At 40.5% G+C, this 21,861-nt stretch overlaps 1 protein-coding gene across 1 annotated transcript in view; it reads left to right on the top strand.

The window, feature by feature from the left end:
- SYT9 (synaptotagmin 9) overlaps positions 1 to 21,861 on the top strand; it is an 85,786-nt gene that overhangs the window by 46,878 nt on the left and 17,047 nt on the right. Inside the window, exons 2-3 of the mRNA XM_044425886.1 lie at positions 2,091 to 2,436; positions 6,485 to 7,031. Of these exons, the coding sequence (XP_044281821.1) occupies positions 2,091 to 2,436; positions 6,485 to 7,031 (893 nt within the window). The remainder of the gene's footprint in view (positions 1 to 2,090; positions 2,437 to 6,484; positions 7,032 to 21,861) is intronic.

The raw sequence follows: 21,861 nt of genomic DNA, 5'->3' as shown, positions 1-21,861 counted from the left end.
CTCCTAAAAATAAATCCAACCTGCTGTTTCTTGCAGCCTCTTTCCAGTGGTCCTCTAGGTAGTTGCCTAGATGTGTTCGCCTGGCTACGAAATAAGATGATAGTAGAATTTTGTGAAAAACAAGCATATAACCTAATTCATCAGCTCCCTGTGAATAGAAGGCCCTGGGAAAACTAAAAGAGCTTTGAAGATGGGAAGGAAGCAGGCACATTGCTTTTAGGAAGCTTTCTTGACCTCCACTATATATGTGATTGTTTCTCTAGCAGTTCAGTCACTAGTAAACCATGTTTTCAGGCATGTTGTACTGCCTCAAAAGGTAACCCTAAATGCTCATGGAGAGCTTTGTGGGTAGATATTCAAAAACAAGCAACCAGAAAAGCCCTGATGCTGTTATCCAAGCTTTAGATCTGAGCTCAGTTTGAATGAACACGCCTCTAGTTTACGGAAGTAACTTTAACGGTATTCACACATTAAGGGCCAATAATTCACTTTAGGGGTATTTGCACATTACATTCAGCACATGTTCAAGCTGTGTACATGTGCACACAGATTGTTCATCAGTACGCAGGTACATTTATTCTGTCAAATTCAAGCCATGTGTAAAGCATTTATACTATACATGGATTGCTGATCTGTACACATACATGCTTTACATGATTACATGAAAGGTTGTTCACGTATTAAGCTGAACATATATTCAACAAGCAGGCATGGCTTGGGTCACAGGAGAATTCCTCTAGCAATGCAGTTCAGCCAAAATGTTTTATAAGGTAATAAATTGCGAGGACAATGAGGGGCATCTGTGCTGGTCTCAGGCACTCTGTCCATCTGGATTTGAACCTGAAAGACCAAGAAGAGTGCATGAACAGTAAGTTGTAAGCAAGAACAATATCTGTCAATGTGTTTGTGATATTCTTGATTACAGGGCCTGTTAGTGAAGGAGGCTGTTTTGTCCCTGTATACCAAAGGCAAGAATTTAAAGGCTTCCGCATTTTCAGAAGCTGTATTTTTGAAACTTGGCTTCTTGCCATCCCTTTGCCTTCCCCAAAGGAAGAAATGCAAAACAGAAAGGAGGGTCTTGGTCTTTCAAATGAAGGTGTTGGTTTGCTTCCAATTTTTGTGTTTTTGTGGAGCTTGAACCAACATGAGATTACCTTAGATCTGGTCTTCTAGTTAGTACGCTTCCTGATGGTTTCCTCTTCTAGAGAGTGGTAGTGATTTATATTGTTGAGTTAATCTAATTGGCTAGGGTTGCATGATGGAGTCTAGACTGAGTCTGCCATGCATTAATTATGATAATCTGGAAATACTGAGGAAGATACAGGGAATTCACTATTGGAAACTGGGATTATGACCACAGGTTTAGATGACTTTAATGCAGTTAGACAATGGATAAGTCTAGTATTGGCTAGAATGGTTAAACAGAACTTCCCATTCAAAAGTAGAATGCTTCTAAGTATCACTTGCAGAATGTCAGTAATGGGAATTCGGTGTGGCCTTCATGTTCTACTTCTGAGTTTTCTGTGAACATCTGGATGGTCTCTGTAGGGAAAATGAAGCCATGTCCAGTTGGTGTCTCTCCATTGGTCAAAAGGATTTGATTTAGAGGAAGAGGGAGGAAGCAATTTGGGGCTATTCCTCTTTCACCTGCAGTACTTCACACCTCCATAAATCTGTTCTGGAAAGTTGTGGAGCTCTTTGGAACAGTGTGGATGGTAGTGTGAAAGGCTGTTGAGGGAAGTAGAGAATCACCCAAACTTGTCTCCCTCCCTGGTCTGCAGACAAAAGCCTCCATTGGATCTGAAACCTTTCAATCAGTAGAAAGACCCAAGTAGAGACAATCCAGGTTGCTGAACTTGGTTCACCTTTGGGCTGCCCCAGCAGGAACTTTTTCGGATTTGTATAAAACATTATTAGATAAACTTTCCAGATCCTTTGCTACTTTTTTCCTTGACTAAGGAGTCTAATCCCTACCCGCCACCCCAATCTGGTATCTATACACGAAGGAGTGTTAATTCTACTAAACATTAGGTGCTGCTTCTTTTAAATCGGCACTCTTGTTAACCTGTATCTGTCTGTCTTCTTTTCAGATATCACAGTGAGTCTACTGTCCTTAGTTGTCACAGCATGTGGACTTGCTTTGTTTGGGGTGTCTCTGTTTGTGTCCTGGAAGCTTTGTTGGGTTCCTTGGCGAGAACGTGGCCTGACTGGAACCAAAGTCAAGCAGGAGTCCCTGAACTATACAGATACAGACACCAATGACTATGAATATAGTGAGGATTACCTGGGACAGCCTACTTCCTACCCTGACTCTTCCATGAAGATTAGCCACACCTCCCCTGACATTCCTTTGGATGCTAAGACGGGGACCAAGGAAAACTGTGTGCACAATGTCCGAATGCAACGACAAATCACAGAACCAACGCCTTCTGCTCGGTCAGTAGCTCTTATGTTTTTGTTACAATAACAAAGAAGGAGGTCCCCAAAGTGTAGAACTTGATGATGATGATGATGATGTAATATAATATGGGGGAAGTAGCCATTCTGCTGTGGAAGTTGACAGACAGTCAGTTCTGTGTCCCCCATCCACCAAGTTGGTCAGATCTTTTGAACCTACAGAGACCTCAGGATGAGTACTAGATAGCTTTTAAACAAGACAAGGGAGCCAGGAAATAGGGTTCTGGAAAAGCAAAAGACAGAGAAAGGGGAAAGGGCAAATACTGCACTTTCTGTGGTGGGTTAGTTAAGAGACTTGGATGAAAAACAACTTAGTGGAAATGACCCCTTTCTTTCTAGCTGAGGGCAAAAGTGCCTGAGGATTGTCTTTGCCCGCTTTCCTCCAAAGCAGCATCCTGTGAAGCAGCATTGCTCCTCTATTCCTTCATCACTTTACCCAACTATATAATAGTAAACATGTAGGGTGGCAGTAGCATAGCCAGAAAATGTTCTGAATGATTTTTAAGGCAATGTATTGTTTGCAGTCCCAGCCCAGAGCAGCACTTCACCATTCCATTTTCTGCTGTCCAGCAGTGTTTGTATCCTGCCCTTGTTGTTCCACCTACAGTTTTTGACAAATGACACCATGCCAAGAATTTAAAACAGTGATTTCATGATAAAAAAGTACATTTTTGACATAGAGTTGGGAATTGGGCTTTGAGAAGATCTAGTGAAATGAGCTATTACCTACTTTCCTCTGTCCTCCATACAGTTTTGCCTGAAATTGCCAGAGAGTATTACCAAATAGAAGTTTAGTTTGTAAAAAATGACATAAACAGTCTCCCTGGTTTATTTGGTTCAAACTTCTTTATAATTATACTAATGTTCCTTTACTCATACGGAGCAATACTTGTTTCAAAACAAAACAAAAAGAAATAGTGGATGCTTCTTTATTTTATTTTTAAAGAACTGTATACTGTGATTTTTGAATCATTGTGTTATTAAGGATCTTGATTCCACTAAAACTTTTTTTCCCTTTTGGCCAAGGCTACCTTCATATTTTCTATTTTAAACAAACAACAAAAAAGAGCAACAAAAGCTAACGGTGCAAAATAATCACTTGACCAAGGTAACAGTCCCTGCTCAGGAAGAACTAGCTTTTGTCTCTTAGGTACCACTAATGAGTGTCAAAATGTTGATGGGGATAGAAAGTTAATAATGCTTGTCCTTAGTTAATTGTGGGAAAAGAAAGACCTAAAAGCCTTTGTAGCAGATGCAAACAAGAAGAATGGAACCACCAATGTTTCTTGCAAGTAGTTGCCTCACATTTGTAGGCACAGGGCTATGCACAGGGCTCTGCAGAAAGATATTTTGCTGTTTTCTGAGCTAGATAAAATTGCCAGGTTGTTAATGTCCTGTAGTAAGTGAAGGCGGCCTCAATTTAATCTTGTAAAGTATGTTCATTTGCACTTACCTCTGCTGCTGTGGGTGCTGCTATATCCCTGCAAAGATTTCAACATAAATAGAACAAGTTAATAAAACACTTGTGGGGGTTGGAAAGAGGAAGTGCTAGGTCTCAGCCACAGCTTTGATAAGAAGGAGTGGGTGGGATGTGAAATCAACAGGGGAGGGCTAATGAACAAAAATCACATGCACCAGAGCAAAGTTACACTTCCCTTTGTTTATTCTCCTAAGACTTGGTGAGTAGCGAAGCGTGCTTGAGGTCTGGCCAGTGTTAGGGTTTGAGAGCCTCTCCACTGCCAGCTACACTCATGTCAGTGGGACTCAGAGAGCAGAGCACAGCCTCACTGCAGCTAGCGTTTGCAAAGTTTTAGGAAGATAACAGGTTTGAAATCACAAGAGTATGGTCCCACAGTATGGATATGGGCCCAGATGATGGTCTGAAGGACCATATGGCATCCACCATGTTGAAGCTAAGCTGATCTGGGCCTGGCCTGAACCTGGATGGGAGACCACAAGGGAACCACAGGTTCCCTTGAGTTCCACAATGGGAGAAAGGTGGGGTATAATAAATAAGACACAAGCTATGTGCAGAAGTCAATTAGTGTGAAGGGGAGGATCAAGGTCTCCATGCATTCAAGGTGCTGTTGGTACTGGACTAACATTTGCTGTCCTCACAGAATCTCTGCCTTCTAGTTTACGACATGATGGGAGGATATACAGTATACCCCTGTGAAGTTGCGGTTCAGTGTTCGCGGCTTCAGTCTTTCACGGGATTTTTCTCCGAGCAAGTCCAAGTCAATCTCCTTGCGAGTAAGTCGGCGCCTCGCCATGCAGCGAGATAGTTTCCTCCGAGTTTGGACTTGCTTGGAGAAAACGATCTCTGTGCACGCGCGTGCCCCAGCCCTGCCCGGCCCGCGCCTCCCGCCTGCACCACCTTGGCGGCCGGTGCCCATCACTGGCACCAAATTTGCAGTTTTTCACAATTCACGGGTGCTTTAGGAACGTGACCCCCGCAAATTTCGGGGGACTACTGTATACATTGATGTGTATGAACACTGTTTCCCCTGCAGGCAAATCTGCAGTTGTAGATGTCAGAAATAGAACTTTTGACCACCATCTTCTTTTTATTGTTATGTATCTTGCCTGTTTTCTTGCAAGGAACCCATGGTGGCTTACATAGTCCTCCTCCACTCTATTTTATCCTCACCAGAATAACGTTATGTTATTCGTTGTAAGCTGAGAGTCTGTGACTGGCCCAGAGTTGCCTCATGGTTGAGCAGCAGCTAGAACAAAAATCTACTGGAGGGAAGCAATGGGAGTACAGTAGAGAAGCATCCCTCAATTCAAAGTGAGAAAAGGTCTTCTTGCTTGTTTTATGTCTCCAGCTTTAGATCTGCTTTGTTTTTGGTGTCGCTGCATCATTATTACAATTTTATAACACTTTTCAAGTGCAGTTTTTAGTCATTTCTTCTTTTGAGGTATGCCAGTGTTGTTTTTATTCCATGTCTGATTTTCTGACGTTGTGCAGGGGGAGTGATATTTAAGGCCAATTAATATTCTGAGTTCCAATGGTTTCCTCAAATTGGCTTCTTATATGCATTATAGATTTTCACTGGAGAAGCGAAACGTTGTCCAGTTATGGGATCCTTCTGTTGGCAAATTGAGGCCCATTCTTTTGCAAGACGTTTTCTTGCCTACGAATGCTTTCTTACCCGATGAGACAAGTCAGGACATCAGAGGAACATGAAATGGCATTACCTGTTGTAGCCTCCAGGCCTTGGGACTCTCCCTCCATTTGGATGCCTATTTAAGTTGTGAGGCAAGGCAGTGCAAGATTTTGTATTTAGATGTTCTTGTGGCTTTAAGAATCAAGGGAAGGGCGATTTTGTTGGCACTATTGTTTCACTCAGTTGGACCATGATTTGTGATGCTTAGGGTGGCATTAAAGTATCCTAGCACTGGATTGTTGTTTTTCAGTTCTTCACCAGTAGAGCAAACTAGTTTTAAAAATAGGTGGCTAAACCAGTGGGTGTCTACAGGTAACTAGACTGTTTATAAAGTGAAAGCCAAGGTCAGAGCCAGCACTGAGGGGAAGTATGGTTCGGCAGACCTCTGTATGGGCTCACGGACAAGAGAACTCTTGTGCTTGGAAAAAGCAGGAACAGGCGATTCAGCCAGGACACATGACATGAAGAGGAAAAGCAACCATTACCAACATAGTTGGGAGAAGCAGTATGGAAACCTAAAGAGATGAAGGTATGCCATGTTCTAACACTTCTGTGATATGTGTTAGAACGTGGTTGGCAAACTCCACCAATGCCAACCAGCTTTCAAAATAATTTCTGAATTTTTTTTTGTGGGTGAGGGGAACAAATATAAAAATGATAGAGCTCTCATTAATCTTGATTTTAACATTCATAAGTAATATTGTAATCAAGGCCATCTATTATGTTTAATTTTGTTGAGAGACAGAAAGAGCTATTTGTTTTCATGATTTACTTACCATTTATTCTGCAAACCATTTTTGTTACAGAATAACTCATAAGTATAGTAAATTAACATATTTTGTTTGTTTTTATTTAAGGCATAATTCGATACGAAGGCAGCTTAATCTTTCAAACCCGGACTTCAACATCCAGCAGATTCAAAAGCAGGATCAGTTAACAGGACTTGGGCGCATCAAGCCAGAATTGTATAAGCAAAGATCGGTGGACACGGATGATGGCCGAAGGAATAATAGCAAGTGCTGTGGGAAACTCAACTTTATTGTGAAATACGATTGTGACTTAGAACAGCTGATAGTGAAAATTCACAAAGCTGTTAACCTGCCAGCAAAGGACTTTTCAGGGACTTCAGACCCCTACGTCAAGATCTATTTACTTCCAGATAGGAAAACAAAACACCAAACTAAAGTGCATCGAAAGACCCTAAACCCAGTATTTGATGAAGTTTTTTTATTTCCTGTTCCTTATAATGATTTGAGTACAAGGAAACTTCACTTCTCTGTGTATGACTTTGACCGATTCTCCCGGCATGACTTGATTGGCCAAGTGATAGTAGATAATTTTTTAGATTTGTCAGACTTTCCCAGGGAGTGTAATATTTGGAAAGACATTGAATATGTCACCAATGTAAGTATGACTCCTTACATTTACTTTGTAGATGTTCTGTCTTAATTGCTTAATTTAATATACCTTTTTTTAGCTGCAACTCATTATTGTCTGCCTGAAATTGTCCAAAGCCAAAGACTATCAGCATGAAATAATTCTTTATGAAAGTATTACTCTTTTATATAGAAATGTAGCCCATATCTCTTAATATTATTCCTAAGAATCATTTCCTTGTCCAATGGGATTTTACAGTGGTTTGTATTATTTAATATACAGAACTGTCGACCTTTGAGAAATTAACGGATTTATTCATCCTGTTCTGAGAATGATCAGTGTCCTCAGATTTTTCCTGGAAAGCTCCAGAGTTGTCTTCTCCACAACCAGTCCTGTCCAAAACCCTAACAGTAACTCTATAACCCCAGTGCCACAGGTATATTTTTATTATCTTTTGTCACCTCTCCCCAAATAGGAAGACCTTCTATTCATTCATCAGGCATTCTCGTTCTTCCACAGGGCGAAAACGTATCCTCCTGCTGTGTTTTACTGTGAGAGATATTTATTTGATCAAATACATATATGTGGTTGTTAGCTATGGAGTTCTGCAAACATGAGATATTTGTCAGGTTCCCCACTCTCCATATGATGCATCAAACCAGCAGTTCTCTTATGAAGTTAATCTTAGTAATAGAGGCAAGGAGAATATTTGATCTACTCCTTTTCACTCTTCCTGTTCCTTCAGACATGCCACTAATACTTCTCTTACGAAGCAGACTAAGTCAGCCTTTTGGTCTACCTAGCCCAGTAGTGCTGACACTGTCTGGCAGAAGCTCTCCTGGAGATATTCGTGATTGATCCTAGGACCCTGTGCAAGCCAAAGATTAGCTCTGCCTGCAAATTAAGATCCCTACCTGTTAAATTCTTTCAAATTCCTGCTAAGATCCTACTTTTTCTCAGAAGCCTTTTGTAAAGACCAGTTAAGTCCCATACTCTAATCAAACCTAAGTATGTGTAACTGCAGTAATCACACTTTCTTCCTCCGTTATCTCCGCATCCATTTTTCCTCTGCTTCCTTTGTCGTTCTAAACTATAGTTCCTTTGGAGCAGGGAACTGTTCTCATGTACGTGAAAAGTGTGTAAATATTAGCTTTGCCATCAGATTTCAGACAAAGTTCAGTCACTAGCGCTTCTCAAAATAACCAGTAGTATTCTTGGCAAGTAATGCCCTATATTTAAAACCTACAATTCCAAATGCATTTAGGCCAGGGCTGAGCATCCTGAGGCCCTGGAAATGTTGGACTTCATTCCTTTCATTCCTGACCATTGGCTATACTTGCTGTGGCTGATGGGAGTTGGAACACCTGAGGAACAACAGGATCTCTATCTTCTGCCATAAGCATGGATTTCACTAACAACCAGGTTTTTCCTTAAGGCTATAGGAATGTTACTAAGTTCATCAACAGTCAAAACAAAACAAGGTATTTACAATGTGAAATCCGTGTTCTTGGATGCTATTGTATTCATCTGCTAGTTTCATAAACCAGGAATTAGTCTGCTCAAAATATCTTAATCTTGTTGAGTCTATCTATTTTTCCCCAATATTTGTAAAGCTAATGGTAGCATATGCATTTTATCTCATCTGTAAATTATTATGATTACATTGCATTTAATCATAGGTCATTTTTTGGTGTTACTGGAAGTGCTTTGAAGAATTATACTGAGTCAAGATTATCAAAGTTGAACAAGGGATTCAGATATCTGTTTGGTCTGTGGGATTTTTTTTTCAGTGCAAATTATTCTGAGCAGGCAGTATCCTCGATTAGTGAATGATGATTTCTAAATAAGAAACTTAGGTAACTAACGGTTTTGCAGCATTCTGTTTTCAAACTCATATTTTCCAGATTTGTGTATTCCTTCAATATTTGTAACCAAAGTCATCATTTGTGAATCTTGGCTATTGTACTTAACAGCTTCCTGTATTTCTCTGGATATATATCATAGCAATATAACACTTGTTCTATCAGATACTTGGATATAACCTTTCAACTGAGCTGAGTGATGAGAAAAGTAGAATGATTTATTGTGCAGAACAAAAACACGCACACATTTTAACCATACTCAGAGGGAAATCTTTTGTGTATCCATTGTTGTTTAGTTCTGAGGATACTTATTCAATCCAGTGCACTTCCCTTCTGAATAAGCAGAATTAGGATGGGTGTTACTGCTTGGCTGTCTGCATTCAAAAGGATTATCAATTGCATGTATTCGCATGTATTGTTATTCTAGGAATTTTATCCTATTCAGTCAGTCTGAATATGTACAAGTAGGGGCCAGAGTTTCACTCCCATTTTATGTGATCTCACCCAGGAGATTTAATAGGCCCTTGCAATGCTCACAGGAGAAGTCCTGCTAGTCTTACCAGGAGCAAATAGATCATCCCAAGAGCAGAACAATAAGAGCTTTGAGGGAGATGTGTTTGGAGTGTTAACGATGCCTCTCTCCTGCTGTGAAACTAATCAGGCTTTGCTCTGTACACTGTGTGGACAGGAGATTCCTGGAAATTGCACACAAAGTGTTCCTCTGGAGATGATTGGGATCTAGATATAATAAACAAAAGTTTGTCAAGTGCATCCTAATCATATCTGAACAGCAGCATCAAGAGTTGTCAAAAATCTGGTGGATAATTTTCTCAACCTATTTATGGCTACAGATTAGCCTTCCCAAAGATTCTGTTCTCCAGATGGGGCTACAATTCCTATAACCAGCTTTGTTATGGGAGTTCTAGGAGAATGGGTCAGGGAAGATGGGAATTCTAGAAAAATATATCTGGAGGATGCCTGGTTAAGGAAGGCTGCTGCAAATGGTCAGAAGTTCAGGCCAATTTCAATAATGCAACCTGGTGTATCATCATTTGCTTTGCAAAGAATCCAGGGAAGATAATTTGCAATGCTGGAGGAGATGAGAGTGTTTATCTCTTTCCTCTGTCCATCTTGTTTCCCTGAAATAGAATCTGCCTCTCTCAGAGGGTTAGAGGCCAAGTGATGGTTAGGGAAGAAACTTAGGATACTTTCAAGCAAAGTTTTGCAAGTGCCCTGTTCATTCACAAAATTTTACAGTGGGTCTAGACAGCCTTGTCCTCAATGGCTAACTTCACTGGGTTTCCCCACGACTTCTTCCATTTTTTTTCTTCACACCAAGGATCTATTAAGTAATAGCTCTGTCCGCAGTTGTATTCCCCTTCACTAATTGAGTGGAAACCAAGGGCACTAGTTGTGCTTAAATTCAACTACATTTCTGCTGAGTAACTATCAGCCCCTTGTGTAGGAAAGTTGTGTTCAATTAGCTTTAAAGAACATGGGTTTGTTCAATAGCTTTGGTTTCTACAGAGACTAACAAACAGAAATGTACAATTTTAACATTGTCCTCCACTAAATGGAGAGAAGATAAAGACATAGCCATTTGATATTCTTCCTAGTTTCCTTGTATGAGATTTCTGTAAGAACACATGAAACTTTTCTGACTGATTAAAACTCTGATTGATTTAAATCAATCTACCCTGCACAAGAAAAACAACATAGACAGCTTTCACTGGTATTTAATTACTTCTAATTCTGCCACATTTTGCTAATATCTCCACTCTGATCAGTGTAATCTCTACTCTACAATACCTGCTACAATTTATTATATCATTTCTAGAATTGCTCTAATTCAAGACGGTAGTGTAATGTTGCTGATTGCAAAGGTTATACCTTGAACAAGGGTCTATCCTTTTTCAGCTTTTCTTCTTAGGAGAAACTGTTAATGAGAAAGGAAGACAATCTCTTTCAATATCTCTCTCTCTCTCTCTCTCTCTAAATAAGAGATAGCATCCCTTTCCTTTCTGGCACACTCAGCTTCTGAAAACCATTTTCTTTGTGGCTGCAGGATGTTTATTTCACAGGGCCAGATAAAAATATAGCAACCACTGACAACTTAAAGCCATATATGAGCCTGATCCAATGGGCTGAGTAGCAGACCATGCATATGCATTGCAATTTCAATATCCCAATATAATGCTTTGTGGTACTGAACAAACTACCGTGAAACCCAGGCAAATTTCAGAAGCAGCATGTCTAATGGGGTTTCTTCCAGAAAATATGAAAGGGTAAACCAGGGTTGGCCTTGGATATATCTAAAAGAGGAGTGTGGGGCCTCGAGCCTGGGGGACAAAACCCTCTGGGATTTCCCAGATGGCCCTGCACGCTCTTCCAGGTCCCACCACCATGTCAAGGTCCTCATGTGGCCCTCAAGGGGCAAAAATTGAACCATCCTGATATAAAACATAAATGTAAGTAAGTTACAGACATGCTTAAACTAAATCACCAAGGAAGTAAATATATTTATAGAAGCAGTATATAAATGTAACAGACAAAATGCTTTAAAAATCAATTTTGCGATAGCAAGTAGGATAGCTTAGTACTCTTTAAACCAGTGGTTTTCAACCGCCAGTCCATGAACCGGTGCCGGTCACAGGAGATTTCCTGCCGGTCTGTTGGGGGCTGCATCCCACTCACTGTGAACTGGTGCAGGGGCTGGCTGTGCTCCACCACCTCTTCCTCAGTTGGCATCATGTTCATGGGAGGTGTGCTGGTGCCACGGGGGGAGGGTGCAGAGAGGGAGAGACAGTTTGGTGGGAGCCGTGCTACGCCAATCTCAGTATTTTGTTCTTTTGTTGGCATTTTTTGTTGCTCAGTTTCTGGTTGTTTTGGAGAATTTTCATTTTTTTCAGTATTGTGTTTGGAAACTAATACACAGAATCCTGTATTATGTGTATGGTGCTTTTTGTTTCTGCCTCAGTGGTCCCCGAGGTGGTTTTCCTGTTTTCACTGGACCCCTGCTGTGGAAAGGTTGAAAACTACTACTATAAAAGGTGGTTTGTCTTTGAGATTCTAGAAGGGGAGGAAGTGCATGGCTCAACATCTGTAACAGAAGTAAATCAGGGAATTTTAATTCATTTAATAGTTGCCCCTGCCATACCTTTCTGAGATACCAGAGAAGTCTGCAAAAGCAATACAGGAAAAGCCTGCAGACAGCTGTGGTGGTACACGTAGTCCAAGCAATGGGGGAAAAGAGGAAGGGACAGCTGTGTCAGTTACCTTTGGGCTGCTCATTCAGGAGCAGATATTACTGGCTCCTGATCAATAGTGATGTTGCAAATTATATGACTAAAAGACAAGGTGCAAAAAACAGGTGAAATGGAGGAACCTTGAAAGCCACCCTGGGATCTGCAAGAGGAGCAAGGAGGGGTTAAGGTGATAATGGTGGTCATGAGGATGATGACGTGCAAAATCAGAGTGGAAACATGAGATGAAGTCGCAGGTATAAAAAATAGAGATTTATTTCTCAGATTAACCCAATATGTTTTGGCACTGTACCATATATTCTTTGACCCCTTTGGAGGGATATACAAAAATAAACAGAAGCATTTGTTAATATTTTAAGAAGCAGCTCTTTTACCTGTATTTATTGTTAGATCCTCAATAGTAGGTGGAAAATGCTGTTACAGGTATCTTTTGTCTGGTGCTGCCTTTTCTTGTTCAATCAAATAAGCTGGAAGGGCTATACATAACCTTGGTGTACTAAAAGAGTTTGCATATCATGAGCTGTAAATAAGAGAGAAACTTCACATTTGAAAATAACTGTTCTTCACAATTGGCATAGAAGAAACATGTTCTGCCACACCTCAGCTCTTTTTCTTCACATTCAGCAGGGGAGGGGGGTTAACACTGTGTGATAATTTTCATTTTCCAAGTCACCTTTCTAGTACTAGATTTTAGATCCTTTTTCATTTTAGAAATTGGCAAGTTTTAAAAATATGTTCTGAGAGTTCCTGTGAACTCAGAATTAAGTAATTTAAAACTGGAGGTGGATGGCACCTTTTTCAGAGAACTGAAGGTGGTATGGAGGAGGCATTATACCTCTACAGTGTACAATCAGTCTGTGAAGATTTGTTGTATTGTTTATGTAGTCCTTCAGAGCATGCAAAACCTCTGCAACAAAAGGCGACAATGGGACAACAGATAGGCAAAGCATCATAGGAAACAGCTCCTCTGTCATCACCACCTTGAGTGTTCTTAAAAATCATTTGTCTCGTTCAGGCACGTATTCGACCGTAACTTGGACACATATCGGGCACATATTGGACATGGTGAAAAGAACTGCTGTTAGACCATGCAATCAGTCATGATTTTAAGGAAGCACGTGATGCAGGTGTTCAAAGCAGGGGCCCAGGCATGTCATTTTGTGTTATCTTTCCTTCTTTGGTTGAGGTGGCAAGAACCATGTCAATCAGACAATGTTTGGTATTTCTAGCCTTCTATATTACTGGCAGGACGTGGCAATGCATTGAAACAACTCCTAGGGAAAGTGAAAGAAGAAAGTGCAAAACCAGGGCTGCAGCTACACATTAAGAAAAGAAAAATCATGACCACAGAAGAATGATTCAGCTTTAATGAACAATGAAACTGGCAAGAATTTTCCATGCCTTGGCTTAATCAATTGATTGATTAAGCCAAGAAATCAGAAGAAGACTAAGACTAGGAAGGGTAACATGGAAGAAGCCAGAACAGATTGTCAAGTGTAAAGACATTTCACTGGAGATCAAGAGGAAGACTGTCCACAGTTGCATCCCCAGTCACTATGTATGGGTGTTAAAGCTGGACAGTGAAGAAACCTGATGGGAAGAGAATTGATGCATGATGTTGAAAGATAGCTTTTCAGAGAACTGGACTAACAGAAGGATGAACACATGGGCCCTAGAGCAAATCAAGCCAGAATTTCCCTGGAAGCAAAATATTGAAACTGAAGCTGTCATATTTCAGGCACATCAAGGAGAAGACCCTCCTGCTGGGGAGAGTTGAAGGCAGAAGAAGACAAGGAAGCCTAAATATGAGATGGATCAATTCCATGAGGAAGCCACAACTTTGCATATATAAGAGCTGAGCAAGACTGTCATGGACAAGATATTTTGGGGAGCGCTCATTCATAGGACCGCCATAAGTTGCCATAACGTGATGCATCCAACAACAACAAATGTAGCATAGGAAAAGAAGCAAAGGAACTTCCAGATATATCTAAGTATGTTTTATGGAGCCCAAATGTGTTTGGGCACTCTTAAGCACAACCAACTTAGTTCTTGGTCTCCAAGCTTTGCTACAAAATGCACCACGTTCTTCACAATCATCATAGCTTAAACCAGGCATTGTATCTCATTTAAGCTCAGCGGCGGGAGATGCTAGTGGATGCTGGGCACCATGTGCCTAATTACCTATCTGGGTACAATTTTTGTCATCTGAACCTTGGTTGTGTGCATTCTAGGAAGAGGAAACAACTTTCAGATAAGCCATAGGCTTTTGCTGAGGTTATTTCAGAGCTGTTTCCCTCTAAAGCCAAGTTCAGACAACACAACAGAGCAAGACAGGTAATTAGGCAAATGCATCCCAGCACAAGCTGGCTTGCTTAAGCTGTGATAATCATGCAAATCAAGCAATTAACTGTGTACATAAGAGGGGACATTGTATGCTAATACACTGTCCATTTTGATACTATTCAGTAAATATCTGAAGCAGGGCACTATCTGTCTAAAACTCTAACAATCATTTATTTGCATTACTAAAAGAACAAATTTGTAGATTATCATTATTAGATATTCAATAATTAGGAAAGAATGAGGCAATGAAAGAAAGTGCGAGCAAAACACAGCTGTTTCATTGCTTCATGTGTTATTTTCTCCATAGCAGAAAAAGCTTTCACTGTTGAATTTCTGCCTGTGGTACATCTCCTGAAGAAACAGTAGCCCTTTAAGAAAAAAACATGGTAATGCTGATCTGGGTCTAAATTAAATGTTTTTGAAAATGTTATTTTATTTTATTTTGGTTACAGTCATAATGGTACACAAAAGTATTTGTGCAAGGTTTTTTCTTTTGCCCTTTTTTTCATGCACATGTGCACGCATACTTCCCTTCCTGCAAAAAATACTCCCATATAGCTATGCAGATAAAAAGAAAGAAGTAAACTTTTGATTGGAACAAAGAAACATTTTCTTTTAAATGCACATTGTTACTCAGGCAAATATGTTATTTATGGAGGAGTTCTTTTGTTGATGTTTCCAAGTCACACAGAAAGGAGGAAAATGTTTCCTTCAGCATGCACACAAAAAACCTACTGTTGTTGTTGTTGTTGATGTTGTTGTAGACTACTATTTTACTTATTCTTTGAACATTGCTTGTATTCATTCCAGTGCAAAGGATATATGTGTGTGTGTAGGAACTAGCTTCTAGGTAAACTTTATATCTCTATTGTATCTGCGGAGAAATCAGCAGTCAAGAAGGATAGCATTGTAAGAACTAAAACATGGTTAATACAATAAAATGTGTTAGTAACATGAGTGAAATGCACAAGAATTAAAAAAGAACAACACCTAACCCAACAAACCAAATTACATGCTGGAGACGTCTATGAACAGAAACTTCTTAATTTGCTGGCAGAAGGAAAGCAGAGAGAGAGCCAGCCCAGACCCTCATAACCAGGAAGCAACCCCCATCATAGCCATCAAATGCTTCTGAAGGCAGCAGAACCAAGAAAGCCTTCCCCAAGAGCTTAAAAAACAGAGTAGATCCCAAATCATACAGACTTTAAAGGAAACTGAGGTTCCCCAGTTTCTTGTTTATCTTAATAAGGTCCATATGCTGGGTGTGTAGGAGATGTTTGTACCTGGGGCCATCAAAGAGCGTTGTTCAGCTGTCTTCCTACCTCTTTCTGTTCCTGAGCTGCACAGATCTGATTAGTCTCATTCTGCTTGAGATTAGTTCTGTCCTCCACCATGTCAGGTTGCTCTTTCATGGAATCATTTTACGGAATCGTTTTTTGTGTGTATTTATGATCACTTTCTGTGTCTTTGACAACATTCTAACTTTAACAGACATGGATTTGCTGGAGCAACAGCCTCCTTATGTGGCACCTATTGAAATGTTCTGAGGCCTGCAATTACCCCTAAACAGTTTTGTATACTATACTCTGTGTGTGGATCCAAATACATACTTTAGCCATGTTGGGTGGATGACAGGAACCATAGCCTCACTTTTTTTCATCTGAACCAGTTTAAAGAATTTCTCCTACTGCTTCTTTTCAGATGAAGCATAGAGATTTACTAGCCCTGAGAATTAACCTCAGGAATCCTAGTATTGTAGATGCTGGTTGAATTTCATGGAGTCTAGCTACATTTGATTTGTTCCCTGGAATTGCACATACTGTACCCATTTGAAGTACCTCAAGCTATTTTTAGCTTTTAATCCCTACAAGATATCACAACCATCCGTCATCCTCCTTTGAACAGCTCTCTTTTTTCTCGTTTTAGGATTTCACATCTCTTGTCTGTAGTCTGTGCCATCTTGTTCAAAAGAAGTGCTTTTCCTCCTTTCCGAAGCTTTTTGTCATGCAATCACAATTGTTCTTTTTTAGAGACACATAATGTGAGGTTAGTTTTTCACACATTGGATTCAGTGATAATTGCAGCACCTCTTTTGATTCTGCAGTTCCTCTGGATCATGCGAAAGGAAGAAAATGGGAACCTCATACTTCTCTCCTGCATATGTCCTTCTCCTTTGCAGCATAGGAGAATGAAGAAGAGTAGCTGCTCCCAGAGAAACCATTTTTGGCAGGGCCATTTTATCAACTTGAAGCATCTACTTAAAAACATTGCACAGAAATTGCAGTAGCAGTAAACTAATCCTAAAGATTGGATTATTGCATTATCCTTCATGTAGGACTGTTCTTAAGGTTGGTCCAGAAGTTACAGTTGGTGGAGAATGCCACAACCAAGTTGGTAATGAAGTGGCTTATACTGTGAGGGAATCTGCAGCCAGGCCAGGTCTAATGTTTTGGTATGTGTTATAGCTGATCGATCATAGCTCAGAAGAGGACCTTTAATGTTATAGCATCCTCTCCTGAGAACTCCTTACCACTACGAAGGCTTGGTGCCTAACTAGGCTGTCACCAAGCCTTCAGGCTTTTTAACACCTAAGAAAACAAACCTTTTCTGGCTGGTATTTCCAGGAAGGTAGTCCTGTCTTCGATATTGAACTTCTCTTTGTATGTCACTTAGAAATTCCTTTAATGTAAGCAATTTATAAATATTCTTAAGTAAGTAAATAATAGTAAACTTTGGAGAATGGAAGTCTCTCAGCTTTGTGGGTCTTCATAAAACTCCAGGCCATGCCCTGTAAAGTAGCAAAATATTTTTGATCAGGCTTGGTTTGCTGTTTAGTTATGTTAGTTGACATTCTTTTTTGCCTAGTTGGCCGACGTTCTTAAAATCCAAACTGGACTATGTGTTACTTATTCAAGTTATAAGCCAGTATGTTTGCTCCTAATTTGCTACAGCCTTGATTATTCATTTGCTTCCTTTCTTGGTGTTTGATCTCAAATGGGTGGGCAGGTCCTAAAACATCTCAGATCAGCTCCTATCCCATGCAAGCTCATTGTGATATAGTTCCATTTTGCAGGGGGATGCATGCAAATAGTGTGTGCCATCTTGTAAGCCTTTCCTTGTAATAAGCACCAGGTGGCAGTATGCTGAGCCCATGGGAAAGACCCTCACCTGGTCAGGCCAGCTGCACATTTAGGAACACGCATGTTTGTAAGATAAGTAATTTGGCCATAGGGGGGAAGGCAGGGGGTTCATCAGAAAAAAGTGTGCTGCCTTCTCTTGGCCTTGATGAATTGTGAGCCTTCTCACAGAGATGCCCCTAAAAACAGCCTAGCACTACCAAGTCATTCCTGACCCACACTTAAGATACATGCGTACTCACCTGGAGTATTCTCTGTGCCCCTTCCAGCAGCCACAGGGACATACTTGCTGTTGCTGTAGGAAGCAAAATGAAATAAAACTTTCTCTGTAAGACATTCAGGTCCTCTCTAAAGTAACCCTAAAGGACCATTTCATAACTTGTAATACTCCATCTTGCAACACCTTCCAAAAAGAAAATGATTTTCTTGAAGTACTTTGCATGCCTTTTCTTTTTGTGTTCTTTTGGTCACATAATTTCTTAGGGCATTTGGACTAAATGTAGCCAGTATTCTTTGCTATTAAACTTCTTTATTAGTCATTCTTTCCTTTCGACTGTTGTGGATATGCAGCCAGAACAATAGCCCAGTGTGAATGGCTAACCTGGCAAATGTTTGGGGGAGACTGAGAGCTTTCAAGCTGTCAGCAGGGTCTTTCTCCACCTCCAAAGTGAAGCATTACTCCTGCTTAGATCTCTTTCCCCTGAGGATAACCCAGTGACCAGGCAAGCAGACATCTCTGATCCTGCCCATGTCTTCTTCTAGAAGTAGGATTTGTCATGGAATCTCAATGTTCCTCTTTCTTTATGCAAGCTTTCCTAGCTGGATTTTTTTGCCTGGAAGTATGAATAGTATCAGATCAATAGCCTTTCAGATCTTCACATGAAGCCTAATACCTATTATTAGGGAAATCATGTTTGCCACTGTGCTGTAATTTCCCTGCTCCCTGTCTCTATTCCAGAATATAGGGTGATATTTTGCGGGGACAGCACTAAGCACCGTGGTCACATCCCAGTTTTCTTTTGCCAGTTGTAACCAGGGAGACACCTGTAAGAATATGGGTTGAAAGCAAAAACACAGTCCCCATAATGTGTGTTCAGGATTCAGCATAAATCAGTTTTTGGATAACATTTTTAAAGCAGTTTGCTAGAAGAAGGGGAGGGAATTCTATTCAGTTCCATACTGGAACGCTTTCCTTTGCGGTGTCCGTTCTCAGAAAAGGAAATTTTTCACTACTGTAGCATTCTGCATATGCTGAAAGAATCTTGCTCCCACTTAATCTGCCATCCCTTTTTCGGATAATTCTTGATTCTTGTCTGTTAACTTCATCCAGTGTTCTCTTGACACTTCCAGGACATGTTGAGATTCATTGGCAAAAAATATTTTGCCCAGAGCAGATCTGAAGCATACATTATCAGAACTTCAGTTCTAGAAAGCAGCTACATATAGTACTGCACAATTCCTATTCTTGATGGCCATCCTGGTAGACTAACACTCAGACCACAGTGTGAAATAACAAGATATGAAACATTAAAATAAAGCTATTTCCACATAGCTGTTCATTGCCCAGCTGTCTTGCTTCAGGCCAAACTGGACAGGAGGGGGAGACAGAATTTCCTGGAGGTTTTTGTAATTAGCAGCTCTGTACAGCTGCTTTGAAGACTCAGAAACTGGAACTGAGGAAGATTTTCACTCTTTCTCTCATGTCGATTCCCTGATCTAAATCAACCCCTCTGAAGGTGCTGTTAGCACCAAGGATCCATGGGAATGACACAAATACTGTAAGGCCCCTGTATGTTGTCCTAGCTGAGCTAATGTGAGCCTTTTTGTGGGTCGGGGGAAGCTCTTAAATGAGAAAGTTGTCCTTTGGAAGTCCTCAAGCCCATCCTTACCCAGACTCAGTTTTTTTACTCAGTGATTTACTGGTCAATAAATCACAAAACTTTATGTGCTATTTCTTTTAACACAAGTACCCTTATTATGCCCAAATTCTTGAATCTTGCAGAAGTAACTAAGGAAAAAGCCTATCGTGTTTAGAGAGAAAGAAGCATGCGCACTGGGGAAAGCTGAGAAAAGTAAGACTTTATTCTCTCTAAAAATGTATAGGATTTGGTATTTAAGAGTGAAAGAGATACATGAGATTTACTTCTGGTAAGCATATATAAGATTGTTTCCTTTATTGAATTTAATAGTAAGCTACCAGTGGGAAATTACTAGCATTTAGCTGGAAATTCTTGTCATAATTCCTGTAACCAAACAATCCACAGTAATTTAGAGAACTACATGCCACATCTTAAAGAATTTGTTTGTGTGTGTGGATAGTATGTGAATAAAAAGGATTTAGATTTATGCTAGTTTTAAAATTAGAGAAAGGGCGGAAGGAACATAATGCCTTTGTTTCAAATCAGACAAAACACAATTATATCGATGAAAAAGAAGTAGGATGCTTTTAGATCTGCCTACATATAAATGGGGTTGTGTGTCCCCCTCCCCATTACAAGCAGTGATTTATGCTTTATAGCTGCACGTGGAAGCTACTTTGTAGTAACTGGTTTTTCATGGTGAGCCTCTTAGGTCCAAGCATACTGATGGGGTGATATTTATCAAGCTGAGTGGTACGCATTTATTGTGAACCCTTCTGGCTGATGGACGGTGTATATATATTAATTAATATCCACAAAGAAAGGTTTACACTGGTACAGTGTACATATGTGGAGTCCCTGCTGTACAGAAATGCCATGCTGCGTAGTATGGTACCTTTCAGATGGTGCACTCTAAGGGGTTTCTGTAGGATGGATGTAATTACTAAACAAGTCCTTACAGATATATCCAGGCACATACAGATAAGATTCCCTTGTAATTAAGATGTTTTGTTTTATGCCTTCAACACCAAATTATGCTTCTGGGGATATTATTATTAACTTCACAAAAGCACTTTCAGGCTGATGGACAAGTTCTGTTCCAGAGAAGCCCACTCCACTGGGGCAGAGGGGAGACAAGGCAAAAAGGGTAAGGCTAAAAATAGCAGCACACTGAAGCTTAAAGTAACCAGGCATCAGGAGAGTATTTCCACCTTTTAGAATGGAGAAAAAACTTCACCAAAGCCAGGAAATCACGAAACAATTGTGGGGAAGGGAGCGGAGCTGGGGAAGGAGGTGTGGCTTTGGGGGGTAACGGATGGGTCAGACAAATCGCTTGGCCTGAGGTCCCCCACCCTGATCTAAGTACACTTGCATGTCCTTTGCTAGCTTTTTGGATCTGGAATCGTTCCACCGGTCCCCTATCTCCTCTGAGTGTTTTCTCCCTTCCAGATGATTTCAGAGCAGCTTCACACCACATTCTAACATTGCAGGCTCTTCCACATAGGATTCCTCTTGAAAGAAGTCGGTCATCCTTTGCTCTCTTCGGTATATTTCTTCTGTGTTCCTCTCTAGTTCTTTCTGCCTTCTCTTTATTTTCCTCTCTTCAGATAGTATGTTGCCCTGTAAGTCTTTCAGGATTCCTAATCGATGTCTGAATTGCCAGCTATATAATAAACATAGGTGCAATCTGAAGCTGTGTCAGAGGGGTGTAGGATTTTTCATATTCCAACTCGGAGACTGTGCCCTGACCTCCGATCTGAGGATCAGCATCCTGAACCTCCTCTGCTATCCCACCTCGACAGTCAGCATGGAAAGAATTGCATTGGCTGGTTGCTAAGGCTGAGGAAGTAACTCCCAGAGGAGCAAACAGGCATGGAAAGCGGAAAAAACTGGGGAGGATACAAAGTATCCTGAACTCAATACTTCCTCCATGATTCTCCAACTAGACCCCTAAAAAATCTAGGGAAAATGCAGGATGGGGAGGCGAAGATTGTTTCTGCCACTTCTCCCACTCTGCATTGGGCACCTGTAGTTTGGAGAGTTACAGACACCCCAGTGGGATGCTGCAAAGGCCCTTCTTGGGAAGGTGGACTGTTTAAATCTGTTTTGGTGGGACTCAGGTTCTTTGATGGTATGTTTGGTAGGAGAGCAAGGTTGGGAGTCACGGCACTATACCTTCATCATCCTGCTTCGTACATAAAATATACATTGAAAAGTTTTAGCCATTGGTGAACACAAATCAACCAACTCCATTATAATTTTACATAAATATGCATATGGCTTATTTAAAGCAAATTACTTTGGTGTAAAATGGCATGGATTCCGCAATACAAAGAGAAGTAACAGAAATGTGTAACAGCATCTTAAAGTGTGACAGATTTATTGTGGCA

This window comes from Varanus komodoensis, unplaced genomic scaffold, assembly GCF_004798865.1.
Source record: "Varanus komodoensis strain SLA01 unplaced genomic scaffold, ASM479886v1 scaffold16, whole genome shotgun sequence".
In the NCBI taxonomy this organism is placed as follows: Eukaryota; Metazoa; Chordata; class Lepidosauria; order Squamata; family Varanidae; genus Varanus; species Varanus komodoensis.
The sequence above is the reverse complement of the archived record's forward strand: the minus strand, read 5'-3'. Positions and strand labels throughout refer to the sequence as shown.